The sequence below is a fragment of the Staurois parvus genome, unplaced genomic scaffold (assembly GCF_062004578.1).
Source record: "Staurois parvus isolate SC_StPar_1 unplaced genomic scaffold, SC_StPar_1.0 ptg000105l, whole genome shotgun sequence".
Lineage (NCBI taxonomy): Eukaryota > Metazoa > Chordata > Amphibia > Anura > Ranidae > Staurois > Staurois parvus.
The window spans coordinates 4646167-4665395 of NW_028317901.1; the positions used below are offsets into that span (position 1 = coordinate 4646167).

Genomic DNA, 19229 nt, shown 5'->3' on the forward strand with positions numbered 1-19229 from the left:
TTATAAGAATGTGAGTTAGGGACTTTACAATGTACGCTCATTAAAGGCAGGGCCTGATGTGAATGTACAATATGTATGTAAAGTGCTGTGTAAATTGACAGCGCTATATATGTACCTGAACTAAAACTAATGCATGTTTTTATGTGTTTTTTTGCAATCTGGTACATTTTAGGTTTCACGTAATGGAAGCAAAAGAGCTGACATTACAAATAAAATGTGCGTGGGCTCACACCTCCACCCCCTTTCCTGGCCTGTAGGACTGTATGCTCAGATAAGGGTGTGTTAGTGATTTTGGGGGGGGGAAGCCACATTTTTTTTTTTTGGCCATGGGGTTCCCCACCAGATCTGTGACAGACTGAAGGGTCCATGCTCTTTGGTACATGTTGGTTATGCTGTTTTCATTCTGCTGTCACTGGGGATGAGTCTCTGGTTGTATAATGCCAGCAGATGCCGTCTCCTAACAACCCACAAAATTTGCAGGCAGTAATACATGTCAGTGCGTTTAGGAGGTTCTAGGCCATGTCCCAATGTAGGTCCATGCAGAACACATCCATCATGTTCTAATTTGGTGGGTTGCACAAGAACACACTGGGGTGAACAAGAGCCATTGGAATAGATGCGAAATACTGGACATGTGTTTTGGATGACGAATGTGCTTGTCAGCAATTTTGGTGAAGCTGTCATCACAAATATGAGATTGCCTTCTCTGTACCCTCCAAATGCCCAAGGACTTACAACTGGTTTTTTTTTTTTTTAATTTTAATTTTTTTTTTTTTAGCACGGAGCATGCCCAGGGACTTGCACATTTCACATTTTCTGTTACACTGCACAGGTACATATGCTTAGATAACTGTTGCTTTCTTTCTTTGCATGCTGATGGACTTAGATCTTTGGCCTGTAGTCTGTGAATTGATACACATAGGGCTAACACATTTGGGAGGAGTATTTGCCTGTTACTCAGGTGCAATCACTTGAAGCATACATGAAGAGACAGATTGAATGGGCGTGTCCTTCATTGGGTGTGCATACAATACAACCTATGTTATATAAAGGTCTGAAATAGTAGGAGTTTGTGTGGCCTGAGAGGAGGATAGATTTTTTTGCTGTCAATCCTGGCGATATTGTGCATGATGACCAACACTCCATGTTTGATTTGTGTGTTTGCTGTAATTGTGCATTTGTCTCTCAAAAGTGGGTTTTTGTGGGCATAGCTTCAATTTTTTGTGTATCCAGTCTGACTATGCGTTTATGGTTTGTGAGAGTCTGCTAACCCTTGTTACTAACATATTTCAATTGTTCTACTCCTAAAATTCCTAACTGATATAATTTGCTTAATCATGTAGACAGAAATGCAGCCTCCTGCTTACCATAATCAGAATTATGTCTGTTGTGAGAACTGGTGGGCGTTGGTGCCATGTTGTTGTGTTTTTTTTGTACCCAGTTTGAGAATCTTGCACCTAACAACAGTTTGATGGGGTGGTTGGGTAGGGTGGTGAGATTTGTTGTACCTTGTAAAATGTGTTGCCTGGTTAATATTAGCCTTATTTTGTTCCCAGCTGTACACTGTGAGAGTTAAGTTGTGATGCCTTGTAGACTACAAGAGGGTTAGAAGGGCCCTGCCCATAAGAGCTTACAAAGTGCTGTGCAAAATGTAGAACCATAAATACTGTCTTTTAGCACAAGTAAAACAACATAGAAATAGGAGTTCTTCAAAAACACTGTATGTGAACACACTGCAAAGTATATTCCCATGGGCAACAAGTTTAAAAGGATAAAAATCAAACCGATGTGGCTTACGGCCAAAGTTAAAAAGCTATAAATAATAAGAAAAGAGCTTTTATTAAATATAAAAATGAAGGAATGCTATCATCGTTTAAACATTACAAAGAATATAACAGAATATGCAAAAGGAAATAAAGGTCGCAAAAATTGAAAACGAATTACAGATTGCAAAAGATAGCAGGACCAACCTACAAAAATTCTTCAAATATATTAATAGTAAAAAGTTCTGGTCTGAGCATGTAAGCCCTTTACACAATCTAGAGTGGGTGACTGGGGACAAAGAAGGCAAATTTATTAAATACCTTCTTCAGCTCTGTGTATACAAAAGGAGCATGGGGGAGCTCTTGTCCATAATGGGCATGGTATTGACACAGCTCCAAATGATCCACATTGGCTCACAATTAATATGATCCAAAAATATTTAGACAGCCTAAAGGTGGATAAAGCACCTGGACTGGACAGCATACACCCACGGGTCCTTAATGAATTGAGCTCTGTCATTTCAAAGCCATTGTTTCTAATTTTTAGGGAATCTTTAATGACTGGCATAGTACCACTGGATAGTCGTAAGGCCAATGTGGTGCCTACATTTAAAAAGGGGTCAAAATCTGTACCAAGTAATTATAGACCTGTTAGTTTAACTTCTATAGTTGGGAAGATACTGGAGAGATTAAAAAAAAAAAACCACATAGATGAGTTCTTGCTGGAAAAAAAATATTTTAAGCAACAGCATGGATTCATGAAAGACAGAAGTTGTCAAAGAAATCTGATTTCTTTTTATGAAGTGGTGAGCAAAACCTTGGACAGAGGGGTGACAGTGGATGGCCGTAACATGTAACCTGTTTAACCACTAGCCTACAGGGCACTTATACCCCCTTCCTGCCCAGGCCAATTTCCAGCTTTCAGCGCTGTCACACTTTGAATGACAATTGCACAGTCATGCAACACTGTACCTCTATGAAATTTTTATCATTTTTTTGAGACAGAGCTTTCTTTTGGTGGTATTTAATCACCTCTGGGATTTTTATTTTTTCCTAAACAAACCAAAAACCACTGAAAATTTTGAAAAAAAACCCCCATTTTTTCTTAGTTTTTGTTATACAATTTTGTAAATAAGTGATTTTTCTCCTTCACTGATGTGCGCTAATGAGGCTGCAGTGATGGGCACTGATAGCCTGCACTGATGGACACTGATGAGGAGGCACTAGTAGGTTGCACTGATGGACATTGACAGGCATCACTGATGGGCACTGAAAGGCAGCACTGATACATGACACTGATATATGGCACTGACTGGCACTGATAGGCGGCACTGACGCGCATTTATAGGTGGCACTGACTGGCATGGATGGGTGACAATGAAAGGCAGCTCAGATGGGCACTGATATGTGGCATTGATGGGCACTAACAGGTGGCACTTCTGGGCGCACACTGATCATCAGTGCCCTGATGATCAGTGTACATGTCCCCTCCGCGGAAAGCCGATTACCGGCTCTCCTCTCGAGCTGTCAGCGTGACAGCTCGAGAGGAGAGAAATGCCGATAACCGGCATTTCCGTGTTTACATGTGATCAGCTGTGATTGGACACAGCTGATCACATGACCGAGCCGACATCTTCGGCTCTTTCCGTGATCCGCTGTGCACCGGCGATCGCTGCGTTGCACACTCCCTGAGCTGCGCATGCGCAGTGAGACTGGTAGGACGTCCTATCAGAACAAGAGAACCACCTTGAGCCCACCATTGTACTATAGGGCGGGGGTGAAAGGTGGTTACAAAAGGTGAACTTATCCTTTAAACTTTTAATAAAAGCCCCTTCTTTTAGAGAAATTTTGTTACGTTTGGTTTCCAGGGAAGTATGTAAAATCTGGTACCTGAAGCCAGTATAGTTGGGCTCGTAAACTTCTTTGGTGTGGAGATTGCTTGAATTCTATATGAATTCCAGATCGGAAACTTCTCCTTATCTTGCACTTTGATGGCAAACACATATCCATAGTACTGAAACTGACCTTAAGATGCAAGAAAAGTAGAAAAAAATGATTAGAGGTTGTGGTGTGGTAGTCAAGCAAGGCCCAAAAACGTGCAGTCGCAAAGAAGCTGACCTCAGGTGAAGGTTGGGGTGTCCAACAGAAAAAAAAGGGAGATGGGAAAGCCTTTGTAATGAAGTAAATTTCTTAATAAGTGGTATGATATTTCATAAAAAAAAAAAAATCGATTCAACAGTGGAAAGAATAAAAATAAATAAATAACTTATAGCTGTTGAGGCTGCGGTCACTCAAAAGAATGGGAAAACAAGCAACCTTTTGAGTGTGTGGGTGGAGAAAGCACGTTGCTCTGTAAGCCTCAGGTGTTCCCATCCTGGGGCCTCTCTGGGAATCTCGGGTGAATGCAAGAAGTTGGTTGTGTACAACAAAAGTATGCAAAAAAACCCCCAAAAAATTGTTTGTAGTTTGATCTGCATAGGTGCCTGGAATAGGATGTGTGAAAGTAGGTAGGAGTGATCAGCTTTACTTGAACAAAAAGTTTCATGGCTCAACTTGCCACTACCTCAGTTTAAGGTGAACACAAAGATATATTCTTTGGGGCAATGATGTCATTAATTAAACATCAACCACCTCCTTCCTAATATGATTACCCTATAACACAATCAACACCTTCCCCTGAAAGTGTACCAAACTATATACGTGACAGTGTTATTAAACAAATGCTCCAAAACAATAATACCCAATTTTGCGTAAGGTGAATCCACTACCAATATATAGTCCACTATAAATCTTATGCAAAAAAATGTCCCATATTCTTCCAACGATATTCCAAAACACAGTCCACCTCAAAAAAAAGAAAACTCATATAGTGCATTATCCTTTATAAAATTATATATTTAAACTTTATTTGTGCTTCCTATAGTGAAAATACGTGAAAAAATAGTGAAAAAACGTGAACCACATGTGATCCGGGAGTGACGTTAAGACGTTTTCCCGGAAACCAGAAGTTACCTGGCGGCCATTTTAGATAAGGGAGAGATCGAGCAGGAGCGACGGGACGTGTCTCCCTGGATGTCTGTGAGATCCTTACACCTTCTGAACTCCCTCTAATGCGTTGTTTAAACTTTGGCAATGTGAGCAGTTACAAATAAAGTGTTTATTATTCATTTTATTGGCGGTATCACACTATGTCCTCTATGTTTTTTTGGTGACACTGTGAGCAGAGTGTCTGAGGAATCCAGAGAGTGGGGTGGCTGCGGGATACAGCAGAGGTTCCTGAGTTGATCAGCCTGAAAAAGTTCCTGGATTGTTACAAAGCCTATTATATTGGGAAAGTTGGTAAGGGTACCCTTACTGCATCTAGAAGTGTACACATTTTTAGTTTTGGATTTTCTGTGATATGGCACTGTAAGAGTGCTGTGTACACTGAAGTGGTTTTTCACGGATCACGTGTGGTTCACGTTTTTTCACTATTTTTTCACGTATTTTCACTATAGGAAGCACAAATAAAGTTTAAATATATAATTTTATAAAGGATAATGCACTATATGAGTTTTCTTTTTTTTGAGGTGGACTGTGTTTTGGAATATCGTTGGAAGAATATGGGACATTTTTTTGCATAAGATTTATAGTGGACTATATATTGGTAGTGGATTCACCTTACGCAAAATTGGGTATTATTGTTTTGGAGCATTTGTTTAATAACACTGTCAATGATGTCATTAAGTCTAGGAGGATCACAGGGAACCCCAATGAATCCTACCTACTTTTACATATCCTATTTTGGGAGACGCTGTTAATCGAACTATCAGTAGGTATTTTCTTGCACACTTCTTTTGCAGACAACCAACAGAAATAAACTGATGGAAATATAACCTATGTGCATTACGCTATAATAACGTTAGACTCACCTCAAAATTATTGTCAATTTTATTATATCTGCTTTTCTCCCCTGTAAGGTATTTCTCATAGGCTTGTTCAAGTTGTAGGATTCGCTTCTGACTAAAAGGCTTCCACTTCTGTTTTGGCATGTGCTCCCAGATGATGCCTGAGCTGCAAACCAAAGCAAGCATAAGCAACAAACAAAATTGTCTGTAACATACCAATGTGCATGCAGACAATTTATAGCAATCATAATGCACTCCTTTTTTTTATCTGTATGACTGTATAGTTTAAGTTGCTCTAAAATTACCATTTTCAAAATTAAAAAAAAAAACAAAAAACAGATATTCACAATTTGTTCTACTATTATCGCCGGCGTACTTAAAGGCTTTGGTGAAAATTAGGACTTTTTTTCTTAGAATTGTGCTTTCTTTGATGTAGACGAGAGAACCCATAAGTCTGTTTAACAGTGTTGATGGAATATTAACATAGTATATAAATAATCTAAAAAAAATTATATATATGTATATAAAGTGTAATTACTTCAGTGTTGTCACATGAAAAGATACAATAAAATATTTATAAAAATGTGAGGGGTGTACTCCTGTGAGATACTGTATGTATATATATATATATATATATATATATATATATATATATATATATACACACATACACACACACATACATACACACTGCTCAAAGAAATTAAAGGAAAACTTTTTAATCAGAGTATAGGATCAAGTCAATTAAACTCCTAGGTGTTTATCTTGTCACTTAAGTAGCAGAGGGGGTTGTTAATCAGTTTCAGCTGCTTTGGTGTAATGAAATTAACAACAGGTGCACTAGATGGGCAACAATGAGACGACCCCCAAAATAGCAATGGTTTTACAGGTGGAGGCCACTGACATTTTTCTCTCTACTCATCTGTTGGTCCTGACAATGGTTCCAAGGATTTCATCCTGGTACTTAATGACGGTAAGGATGCCATTGTCTAGCCTGTGGAGGTCTGTGTGTCCCTCTATGGATATGCCTCCCCAGATCATCACTGACCCACCACCAAAACGGTCATGCTGGACGATACAGGCAGCAAAACGTTCTCCACGGTTTCTCCAGATGCTTTCACATTTCACACTTGTGCTCAGGGTGAACCTGCTTTCATCTGTGAAAAGCACAGGTCACCAGTTGCGGACCTGCCAATTCTGGTGTTCAATGGTAAATGCCAATCGAGCTCTATGGTGCTGGGCAGTGAGCACAAGGCCCACTAGAGGACGTCGGGCCCTTAGGCCACCCTCATGAAGTCAGTTTCCGATTGTTTGGTCAGAGACATTCACACCAATGGCCTGCTGGAGGTCATTTTGTATGGCTCTGGCAGTGGTCTTCCTGGTTCTCCTTGCACTCTCTGGTGCAGTGGGTCCTGGGTTCCTCCTGGTGCACGACAATGCCTGGCCTCATGTGGCGAGAGTATGCAGACAGTTCCTGGAGGATGAAAACATTTATATCATTGAATGGCCCCCACACTCGCCTGACCTAAATCCAATAGAACACCTCTGGGATATCATGTTTTGGTCCATCCGATGCAGCCAGGCACCTCAGACTGTACAGGAGCTCACTGATGCCCTGGTCCAGATCTGGGAGGAAATAACCCAGGACACCATCCGTCATTTCATTAGGAACAAGCCCTGATGTTGTCAGGCATGCATACAAGCACGTGGAGGCCATACATACTACTGAGTACTATTTTGAGTTGCTGCAATAAAATTTCAGCAAAATGGACTAGTCTGCTACATCATCTTTTCACTTTGATTTTCGGGGTTTCTTTGATGGAAATGAAAATTATCGATCTACAGAGGACTGAATTCAAACGATGTGACATTCTTACGTTCCCAACACATTACCCAGTCCATATCAGTATAGATATCCAGCATATTTTTCCCCACTGAGATCGTATTTTCAAGCTGTTCCTTTAATGGTTTGAGAAGTGTGTGTGTATATATATATATTTAAATTTTTTTTTCTTAATTTCTTTCCATTATTTATGAAGACAAAAAAACTAATAGTTAAGCCACGCAGGGGCTGCAGTAACTGACAAGGATGTGAACCATACAGCACAACAAAAAAGCATATCAAACAGTGCAATACCCATAGAAACTTCCTAAATGAACATATGATAGGCACCCAAAATCTACAAACCAGCAAACTCACATAGGAGGCTCAAAGGAGTGAACCGAAAAAAAAAAAAGAAGAACTGGGGAAGCAAAGCAATTTTCTCATGACCATTCTACTCATAAGTTTTTGACATGCTGTAACAGGATTGAGCATTTTTTCTAGGCCCTGGGTATCATTTGCTTTGCTGCCAAAAACAGGTACGTAGCCAATTTCTGTTGCTGTAGATCAAGGCCTGGAATCGAGAGGTGGAGGAGGGCTTGTCGAGCATCTTTAGGATCAATTAGGTGAAATAAGTTTTGAAGGTGTCCAAAAATGTTGGACCATATTGCAGTCAATTTTGGACTGGACCATCTTACATGGACTACATATCTTCATTGGCTGCATCCATCTGTTGTTAAAATCTGGGTTGGCTTGAGCGAATCACACTGATATTGAATACAGCTAAAAGAAAACCTTATGTTAAAGTAAAAATCTGGCACCAAGACATCTCAAAATAAAAATTATGGCTTTATTTCATCCATCAAGCATAAAAAGGAATGCATTCCTGTAGAAATTACAAAAATTGATACGTTTCAGCCTCCTACATAGGCCTTAGTCATAACAAAATAGTTACATGTGAACAGCTCTTCAATATTCTAGAAAACAGGTGGGCAAAAAAGGGGATGGGAGGGCAGAGCAACTGGAGAATCAACAATCATGGGTAATTAGATCAACACCTCCGTAAATTACCAATTGTACTGCTCCCTCTTTCTGATAAATTAAAATATATCAATACCAATTTGCAGTCAATATAAACAACATGAATGCATGAATTTTTTTTTTTTTTAAATAGTAGGAATTAGTAAACATTTAGTGTATGAACACATGACACAGGCCACCTAGGGGGAAGAATATGTACAGGGAGAGCAGTGGTGGACTAATTCAGGTGTAGATCTAGGTCCCACCTGTGGTTAAGGCCATGTGAGACTCTGATTCCTAACCTAAAAATCCACCAAGCCTTGCAAGCCAAAAGCTTCTGATGATGTCCCCCACAGCATGAGGAATACATTCAATCCCACAAAAACCAAAGCCTCTCATATCTCCTAAATGTTATCCTTTAAAATGTCTTGATACACTCAAGATCACTTTGGCATTGGGATTTTGTGACTCACAGAAGTGTTTAGAAATTCTAATTTTAAGGGGCACATGGTACAACCTACATATTGCAAAGAACATATCTTGCATTTTACCACAAAAGTAGTGTTAGAATTTATATATTGCTTGATGGTGAATTGCTCTCCAGTAGCTAAGGACTTAAATACTCAGGAACGAGCATTAAGATGACAGTACCTACAAGATGTATAGCCACATGGAAAAGGCCCAGAATGAAGCCATATAGGGTTAGGATGTCATCTAATGTGAAGAGACAGGGGGACGAAAGGAGTCCCAAAGTGGGAGCTCTGTAACAAACCTGCATCCCTGTTGCAGGATGGGGAAAAGATCTTTAAACTATAAGACAGGTAAGGAAGAACTAGCAGTTTTATTACAAAGAGGTGTAAGTATAGGGGTATTATTTCCCAAGACATCAAAATATTTATAAATAATCAATAGAGAAGATGGGACTTTCAGGGTGCAAAGACATGAATATCACACATTAAAAGATATATAATTTTTATTTTGTATTTTGGTAAAACAAGAAAGGAAAGGATACAAAAACATAAAAACAATTTCAATTCTAAGAATACCAACTGAGATTCAGACTTGGTTAGGTAAATGTAGTATACTCCCTACATGTTTCATCCTCACGGGCTTCTTCAGGGAAGATTTTTGGGGAAATTTCTACCGCCAAGGCAGTCTAAAAGTATATATAAAAAAAAACTGTTCAATTACCAAACAACTTTAATATATCCAATACAGGGTATGTAATCAAATATATATACATATATATGGGACTCAATGGCTCACCCTGGATGTGAAAGCTCAGAGCTAGAAGAAAATGACCTAAAAAATCTTAATTGGCCTACACGTCCAAAACAGTTGTAGAGGATATAATGCGCATCAGATATCATCTAGGCACAATGGGATAAACAAAAAAAAGATTAATTAAATGTAACGGAAACTATGGAAAGATTATAATTCAATAGGTTGAGATAAACTTTGGGCAATTTTACCTGTTAAATGCTTTAGGATATATAGGTATAACCTAACAAAGATCTATTATTATTATACAGTATTTATAAAGTGCCAATAGTTCGCTCAGTGCTGTACATTACAAAGGGGGACAGAACATGTGACAGAACAATAACAATACAATGTAACACATGAGGGGATTGAGGGCCCTGCTCTTTCGAGCTTACAATCTAGGAGGGAGGGGATGGTGGCACAGGAGGAGAAAGCTGTGGGGGATGGAGTGGTAGGAAGAGTGGAGGAGAACGGCAAGATAGCAGGGGGTGGGGTAGGTTTCCCTGAAGAGGTGGGTTTTCAGTGTGCGCCTAAAGGAGGAGAGTAGGTGATAATCTGATGGGTTGGGGCAGGGAGTTCCAGAGGATGGGTGACACCCTGGAGAAGTCCTGGAGGCGGGCATGGGAGGAGGAGACCAGAGAACTAGAGAGAAGGTCTTGTGAGGAGCGGAGTGTGCGTGCTGGGTGGTACTTGGATATTAGGTCGGTGATGTAGTTCGGGGCAGTATGGTGGACGGCTTTGTACGTCAGTGTTAGGATTTTGAATTTGATCCGTTGCACAATCGGAAGCCAGTGGAGGGATTGGCTTAGGGGGTGGCGAAAACGGAGAGGTTGGAAAGGTGAATGAGTCTGGTAGCCGTATTCAGGATCGAGTGAAGCGGGGATAGCCAGCGGCAAGGCAGGCCAGTAAGGAGGAAGTTGCAGTAATCGAGTCGTGATATGATGAGGGAGTGGATGAGCTGTTTAGTGGTTTCTGGGGTTAGGAACGTGCGGATTTTGGCGATGTTGCGGAGGTGGAGTCGGCATGAGTTTGTTAAAGATTGGACTTGGGGCTGGAAAGACAGGTTGGAGTCCAGAATGACACCAAGTACTCTGGCCTGCGGGGCGGGTTTGATGGTGGCGTTGTTGGACGTGATGGAGAAGTCAATGGGGGGTGGGGTCCGGGCTGGGGGGAAGACAAGAAACTCGGTTTTGGAGAAGTTCAGTTTAAGGAAGTGGAGCGACATCCAGTCTGATATGTCGCTCAGTAGGTGTGTGATTCGGGCGGAGACTGAGGGGGTGAGGTGGGGGGGTTGAGAGATAGATTTGTGTGTCGTCGGCATATAGGTGGTAGTTGAAGCCGTGAGAGTGTATGAGTTGGCCAAGGGAGGTGTAGATGGAGAAGAGAAGGGCCCGAGGACGGAGCCTTGAGGGACCCCAACAGAGAGGGGGAGTGAGGCGGAGGTGGTAGCATTATAGGTAACGCTGAAAGAGCGTTGTGACAGGTAGGATGAGAGCCAGGAGAGAGCAGAATCTCTGAGGCCGAGGGAGTGTAGTTTTTTGAGGAGGAGCACTGAATAGTGGCTATTAGCTTTGGCGGTTAGCAGGTCGTTGGCAGTTTCGGTGGAGTGTAGGGGACGGAAGCCGGACTGTAGGGGATTGAGGAGGTTGTTGTCGTTGAGGTGAGAGCTTAGGCGGGCATAGAGTAGGCGCTCGAGGAGTTTGGATGTGAATGGGAGCAGGGAGATGGGTCTGAGGTTGTTCGGGTCATTGGGGTCCAGGGAGGGCTTTTTAAGTATGGGGGTGATGTGTGCATGCTTCAGAGGGGAGAGAAAAGTGCCGGAGGAGAGGGAGAGATTAAAGATGTGGGTGAGGGAGCATAGGATGGAGGGGGAAGGAGTTGTAGGAGTTGTGAGGGGATAGGGTCGAGGGGGCAGTGGTGAGGCGGGCATCAGAGAGGACCTTGGAGACTTCCTCAATGGTAGTAAGGACAAAGGTGCGGAGTGGTGAGGGAGCTTCAGTATGAGGAATGTAGGGTGGGGTGGAAGTGGAGGTCAGAGCAGTGGTGGGGCCATGGGAGAGGGGTGATGAGGGGGTAGCTGAGTGAGGGGGAACGGGGTTGGAGGGAGTTTGAGCACTGACGAAGTCCCTGCGGGTTATGTCGAGGGAGAGGGGGGATGAGGGGGTAGCTGTGTGAGAGGGGACGGGTTGAGAGGGAGTGTGAGTTGCGGCGATGTCCTTGCGAATTGTGTTAATCTTGTTTTTGAAGTGATTGGCAATCTCAAGGACCTATACGTTCACAGCCATAAGAAAGGAAACAATGGACATCAAACATCCATCTAGACAAAATAGGATAGACAAAAATCAGAAATTAATTTAATTTCATAATGGGATTTATATTTTTCAACTAATCCCATTATGCTTAGATGGATATAGGATGCCCATTATATTCTTCAACCCTATTTGGACATTCTAGGCCAATTAGACCTTTAGACAGAACATATTTCCATATTTCTCTGCAATTTCCATAGGTAAAATCAATTAAGTTGATTTTTATTACCATTTCTTGATTCTTTTTTAAATTAAATTCATTTCTGATTTTTGTCTATCCTATTTTGTCTAGATGGATGTTTAATGTCCATTATTTCCTTTCTTATGCCTGTGAACGTATAGGTCAAATAGATCTTTGTTAGGTTATACCTATATATCCTAAAGCATTTAACAGGTAAAATTGCCCAAAGTTTATCTCAACCTATTGAATTATGATCTTTTCATAGTTTCCGTTAAATTTATTTTTTTTTGTTTATCCCATTGTGCCTAGATGATATCTGATGCGCATTATATCCTCTACAACTGTTTTGGACGTGTAGGCCAATTAAGATTTTTTAGGTCATTTTCTTCTAGCTCTGAGCTTCCACATCCAGGGTGAGCCATATATATGTATTTATATTTGATTACATACCCTGTTTGGATATATTAAAGTTGTTTGGTAATTGAACAGTTTTTTTTTTATATACTTTTAGACTGCCTTGGTGGTAGAAATTTCCTAAAAAATCTCCCCTGAAGAAGCCCATGAGGGCGAAACATGTAGGGAGTATACTACATTTACCTAACCAAGTCTAAATCTCAGTTGGTATTCTTAGAATTGAAATTGTTTTTATGTTTTTGTATCTTTTCCTTTCTTGTTTTAATTATATAACTTTTAATGTGTGGTATTCATGTCTATGCACCCTGAAAGTCCCATCTTCTCTATTGATTATTTCCAATTTTGAGGGATGTGGTGCAATAATCATATCTGGTCACTCGCTACTTCACTGTTTCATCAAAATATTTATGGTGGAACATCAATGTTCCACCATTTTGCCAAAATCCATAAATCGGCAACATCTTTCAGGGTCGCCTGACTGTGGTGGGCATAGGATCCTTGCTGTAGAAATTAGGGAAATTAGTGGATCTCCGTTTGCAGCCATTAGTCACACGTCTGCCAGGATATATTCGTGATACTAGCGCTGCTCTCTTATTCTGTCCGTATGATGGTCACACGGTTTAAAGCGGAGCTCCACCAAAAAGGGGAAGTTCCGCATTAAGGCCTGGTCCTTTGCTTCCCATGAAGAATTGTCACCTTTGGGAAGTGGGGTTGGGGGCGGGAGAGCGGGTCCCCGATTTTGGCAGGTATTCGCTCCCACTTCCGCTCTGAAAGCCTAGGTGATCGGAAGTGGAAGTACTCCACTCCCCCCCACCCCTTCCAGAAGACTATGGGGCCATTCACAATGCGCAGCGCTGCTCGTCCATGCACAGTAGGCACCTGGCTGTGAAGCTACAAGCTGTCACAATTTGGTGCCCACACTTAAGATGCCAGGCACAGAGGAAAGCCAGTAAACCCAGCTGGGGTGAACACACCACTGGATCCTGGGACAGGTGATTAGCTGTTTCTTTAAATCTCAGCAGCAACAGTTTTTGTAGCTCTTGACTTTTTTTTTTTCTTAGAGGAGACTGGAGCTCCGCTTTAAAGTGGGTAACTATGGTAAGTCTGTGCACTTTATTCCTCCATTACAGCAAAAAGCTGGGGTTAAGGCAGTGAAACATCATCTAGGTAAATATAATAACCAGTCACTTCCTTTACAGGAGTTTATCATTGCATCTGTGCAGTTTTTACTCATGTGCAATTTTTTTCTTTTTGACAATACATATTATTTGTCGCGTAGCAAAGCTTCTATGAGAAAGACATTGGATGGTGAGAGGGATATTTTCTTTTTACCCCAGAAAATCCCTTTAAGGATAATATTTGCTGGTATAGTCGCTACATTGACGATCTGTTAATGGTTCATAAAGTAAGTCAATGACAACACTCTGAACCTACAATAAACACTTGTTACCCATATAGACTCCATTCACTTTTTGAACTTTAAAAGGCAATGCAGTTACTGGTGAAATTTTTATCTCCACTTACCATAAACAGTGTTCTGGCAATGCTACCTTACATGCCACAAGCAGTCATCCGCTCCACACCATTCAAGCAATACCAGTGTGAGAGATTGTAGATACTGCTCTACTGATTTATCTTATGAAAGGGAATGTCAGACAATAACTACTTGGCTTAAAGAATGAGGTTTTCCAGAATAGTCCATAGATAGAGGTAAGGGGATTGCTTAAAATAAAGACAAACTCTTTATGATTCAGCTGTCAACTTTCATGGTAGGAGGAAGAAGACATATAGTTAGTCTGGCTGAAAAAAGACAAAAGTCCATTCAGGTCAACCAAAAAAAAAAGTTGTAATCCCTTACCCACAGTTGATCCAGAGGAAGGGGAAAAAAATTCCTTCCTGATCCTCCGAAAGGCAATCGGATATTCCCTCAATCAACTTTACCTATACATGTTAATAAACAGTTATATTCTGTGTATCCAAGAAAGAATCTAGGCCTTTTTAAAGCAATCCACTGAGCTGGCAAGAACCAACTCTTGAGGGAGTCTATTCCACATTTTCAGTGCTCTTACTGTGAAGAAACCTTTCTGTGTTTGGAGATTACATTTCTTTTCCTCCAGATATAAAGAGTGCCCCCTTGTCCTCTGTGATGATCTCAAGGTGAATAACTACACCGAGTTCACTATATGAACCACTGATACATGTTTATACATGTTGATCATAACCCCCTTAATCTCCTCTTCTCAAGAGAATAAATTCAGTTCCACTAATATTTCCTCATAGCTGAGCTCCTCCATGCCTCTTATCCGTTTGGTTGCACTTCTCTGTGTTGTGTTCATCGATATCAATATTCCCCCCCAGTCTAAATCTTGGAGAGCAGCTCTCAGCCTTGGAAAATTAGCTCTCAAAGTTGAGCATTTTTATTTTTTCCGTATGTGCTTGATGTTTACAGCTAACAATAAATTAAATCATATTACATGAAATCGCATCTTCAATCTCTCCCTCTCTGACGGTGCCTTCCCCAGCCCTCTAAAGCATGCACACATCACTCCCATACTTAAAAAGCCCTTGCTGGACCCCACCAACCTGAACAACTTTAGACCCATCTCCCTGCTTACTTCTAAACTCTTAGAACGCTTAGTCTACAATCACCTGAGCTCCTACCTCACTGACAACAACCTTCTTGACCCTCTACAGTCTGGCTTTCGCTCACAAAACTCCACTGAAACTGCCCTACTAAAACTCACTAATGATATATTAACTTCTAAAACCAATGGCCACTACTCCGTACTCTTACTACTGAACCTCTCTGCGGCTTTTGATACTGTTGACCATCCCCTCCTCCTCAAAAAACTCTTCTCTCTTTCCCTCCGAGACTCTGCTCTCTCCTGGTTCTCCTCCTACCTATCGCAGCGCTCCTTCAGCGCTACCTATAACTCTGTCTCCTCCATTCCACTCCCTCTTTCTGTAGAGGTCCCTCAAGGTTCTGTCCTTGGACCCCGTTATGTCCCTGCCGGTGGTAGCCTCTAGCGTTCCACAGACCGGAATCCCCCAAGGCGCGGAATCTAAGTCCCAACCTGCTTGTTCACCAGGGCCCCGGATGGTGGGGATGGACTTGGAGCAGGCCGAGACCAGGTCGCGGCCCCTGGGTTCACCCAGCTGTGGTAGAAGCACCACTGGAGGTGCATAGCAGGTGAGAGCCTGATGTGAGGAGGAAACGAGAGCAAGGTCGGGCAGGCCGGGTCGGTAACGGTGGAGGCAGAATAGTACCAAATCAGTAGGCAGGAGGATAAACAGGTCACAAGCCGGGTTCGGTAACAGGAGATCAGAATGTGCAGCGTTAAGCAGGAGAATGGTCAGAGAAGCCAGGGATCAGGAAAGGAGACAGACAGCAAATCGGGGTCAGGCAGGGTCGGCAACAAGGCAATCTACAATACAGGACTCAGGATACAGGTAAGACCATATAGCAACTAGAGTCAGACCTGACCTGTTTTAAATATGGCGCCCTGATTGGTGCCGATCGCGAGTGCGCGAGAGCCACTGCAGTCGCGGGTGTCCAGGTCCCAATGCTCGCATGCTAGTGCAGCCGGGCACACCGCGCATGTGCAAACCCGTGCGCGATCGTGGCCAGCTCTGCGGTCCCTGACAGACCCCTTCTCTTCTCCATCTACACCTACTCACTTGGTCACTTGATAAACTCCCATGGCTTTAAGTACCATCTCTATGCTGATGACACACAAATCTATCTTTCTGCTTCTCACCTCACCCCTTCAGTCTCTGCTTGCATTACTAACCTACTAAGTAACATATCGGCATGGATGTCACTCCACTTCCTCAAACTCAATCTTTCCAAAACTGAGCTCATATTATTCCCTCCAGCCCGTGCCACTCCCGACTTCTCCATCGAGATTAATAATACAACCATCAGTCCCTCCCCTCATGCCAGGGTACTAGGTGTAATCCTAGACTACCATCTGTCCTTTCAACCCCAAATGCAATCGCTGTCCAAATCTTGTAAACTTCACCTCTGCAACATCTCCAACATACGCACGCTCTTAACTTCTGAAACTACTAAACAATTTAATCACTCCCTGGTTATCTCTCGCCTTGACTATTGTAACTCCCCCCTCATTGGCCTACTTATCGCAGGCTATCCCCTTTTCAGTCTATCATGAATGCTGCTGTCAGACTCATCCACCTTACTAACCGTTCCATATCTGCCATCCCTCTCTGCCAAGCCCTCCACTGGTTTCCCATTGCCCAACGAATAAAATTCCAAACAATAACATATAAAGCCATTTATATCTCTGCCCCAAATATCACCCAAACCATACTCTCCGCTCCTCGCATGACCTCCTACTCTCTAGCTCCCTTCTCTCCTCCTCCCATGCTCGTCTCCAGGACTTCTCCAGAGCCTTCCCCATTCTCTGGAACTCTCTACCCAAATTTCTCAGACTATCGCCTACTCTGCTCACTTTTAGGCGATATCTGAAAACCTCTTCAGGGAAGCCTACCCTGACTTCAGCTAATAATAGAATCTTCTATTCCTCCTACCAGTCCATCCCCCACAGTTATTACCTTTTGTACCACTAGCCCCTCCCTCTTAGATTGTAAGCTTTTGTACCACTAACCCTCTTGTATTGAACTGTATTGTTGCTGTATTGTCTCCCGTTACATTGTAAAGCGCTGGGCAACAGTTGGCGCTATATACATTTTGAATAATAATAATAACAATGTTATGGTCACTGCTACCCAGATGTTCTTTTATGTGGACATTCGTAATAAGCTCTGCATGGTTTGAGAAAACCAGGTCCAGCTGAGCATCATTCCTAGTTGGGGCCTCTATGAACTGTACCATAAAATTGTCCTGTGTTAGGTTTATAAATTTTTGCCCTTTAACTGTTCCTGCAGTACCATTACTCCAGTCAATTTCCGGGTAGTTAAAATCCCCCATTATTATCACTGTCCCAGCCCTTGCAGCACTTTCGATCTGTGCAAGGAGCTGAGTCTCCACCTTCTCATTAACACTGGAAGGCCTATAACAACTCCAATGATTACCTTTGTAGTACGCACTCCCATGTGTAGTTCTACCCATAATGCTTCAGCCTCATCACACTCTCCATCAACTAGGTCCTCTTTTACACTCACTCTGAGATCCCTTCTCACATAGAGACAGACAAACCACCTTTCCTTTTTACCGTCTCACCGAAAGAGAACATAACCATGAATATTAATGGCCCAGTCATGTGAAGAATGAAGCCAAGATTCAGCAATACCAATTAAGTTATAGTTCTCTTCCTGCACCAAAGCTTTCAATTCACTTATTTTGCTTAGCAGACTTCTGGCATTGATGAACAAACACTTCATGGTCCAGTTGAAAAGGATACTGTCACTTTTGTGACATTCTCTGGAAGAATCCACCAGTCTTATATTCTGATAAGGAACTTTTCCCATCATGCAACAGGGATGCAGGTTTGTTAGACGCAGAGCTCCCACTTAGGGACACTTTTCGTCCCCCAGTCTTTTCACATCAGATGATCATCCAACCCCTATATAACTTCATGTTTCTGGGTCTTTTCCATGTGGCTATACATCTTGTAGGTACCGTCATCCTAATGGTTGTTCCAAAGTATTTAAGTTACTAGAGAGCAATTCACCATTAAGCAGTATATAAATTGTATCACAACTTATGTGGTTTTTGTGGTGAAGTGTAAGATATGTTCTTTGTAATATGTAGGTTGCACCATGCACCCCTAAAAAATTTGAATTTCTGAACATTTCTGTGATTCACAAAATCCCAATTCCAAAGTGATCTTGAATGTATTAAGACACTTTAAAAAACAAAATTTAGGTGATATGAGAGACTTTGGTTTTTGTGGGATTGAATGTATTCCTCATGCTGTGAGGGTAGAAAATAAACGGTCATCAGAGACTTTTGGCTAGGGAGGCTTGGTGGGTTTTTAGGTTAGGAATCAAAGTCCCACATGGTCTTAACCACAGGTGGAACCTGGAACTACACCTGAGTAAGTCCACCACTGCTCTCCCTGTACAATCCTTCCCCCTAGGTGGTCTGTCATGTGTTCATACATTGATTTTTACTAATTCTTACGATTTTAAATTTTTTTTTGTTCATATTGTTTATATTGACAGCAAAACAGTATTAATATATTTTAATTTAACAACAAAAGGGGGAAGTACAATTGGTAATTTACGGAGGTGTTGATTTATTACTCGAGATTTTTGATTTTCCAGTTGCCCTACCCTCCCCTCCTTTGCACACCTGTTTTCTAGAATATTTAAGAGCTGTTCAAATGTAACTATTTCATTATGACGAAGGCCTATACAGGAGGCTGAAATGCGTCAATCTATCATTTCTACAGGAATCAATTCAATTTTATGCTTGATGGATGAAATGATAAAATAAAGCTATAATAATTTTTGTTTTTATTTTGAGATGTCTTGGTGCCAGAGTTTTACTTTCACATTGTACTTTTGGACATTATAGTACTAAATGAGTCCGGGCACAGACATCTTGACCTCATCCTGCTAATCACTATGGGGTTTTGGGGTTGC

At 41.7% G+C, this 19229-nt stretch overlaps 1 protein-coding gene across 2 annotated transcripts in view; it reads right to left on the bottom strand.

Moving 5' to 3' along the window:
- VPS13C (vacuolar protein sorting 13 homolog C) overlaps nt 1–19229 on the bottom strand; it is a 352171-nt gene that overhangs the window by 79291 nt on the left and 253651 nt on the right. For both annotated transcript variants that reach the window (XM_089671418.1, XM_089671417.1), the window contains 2 exons: nt 5675–5816; nt 3654–3788 (listed from right to left, as the gene is read on the bottom strand). In XM_089671418.1, the coding sequence (XP_089527544.1) occupies nt 3654–3788; nt 5675–5816 (277 nt within the window). The remainder of the gene's footprint in view (nt 1–3653; nt 3789–5674; nt 5817–19229) is intronic.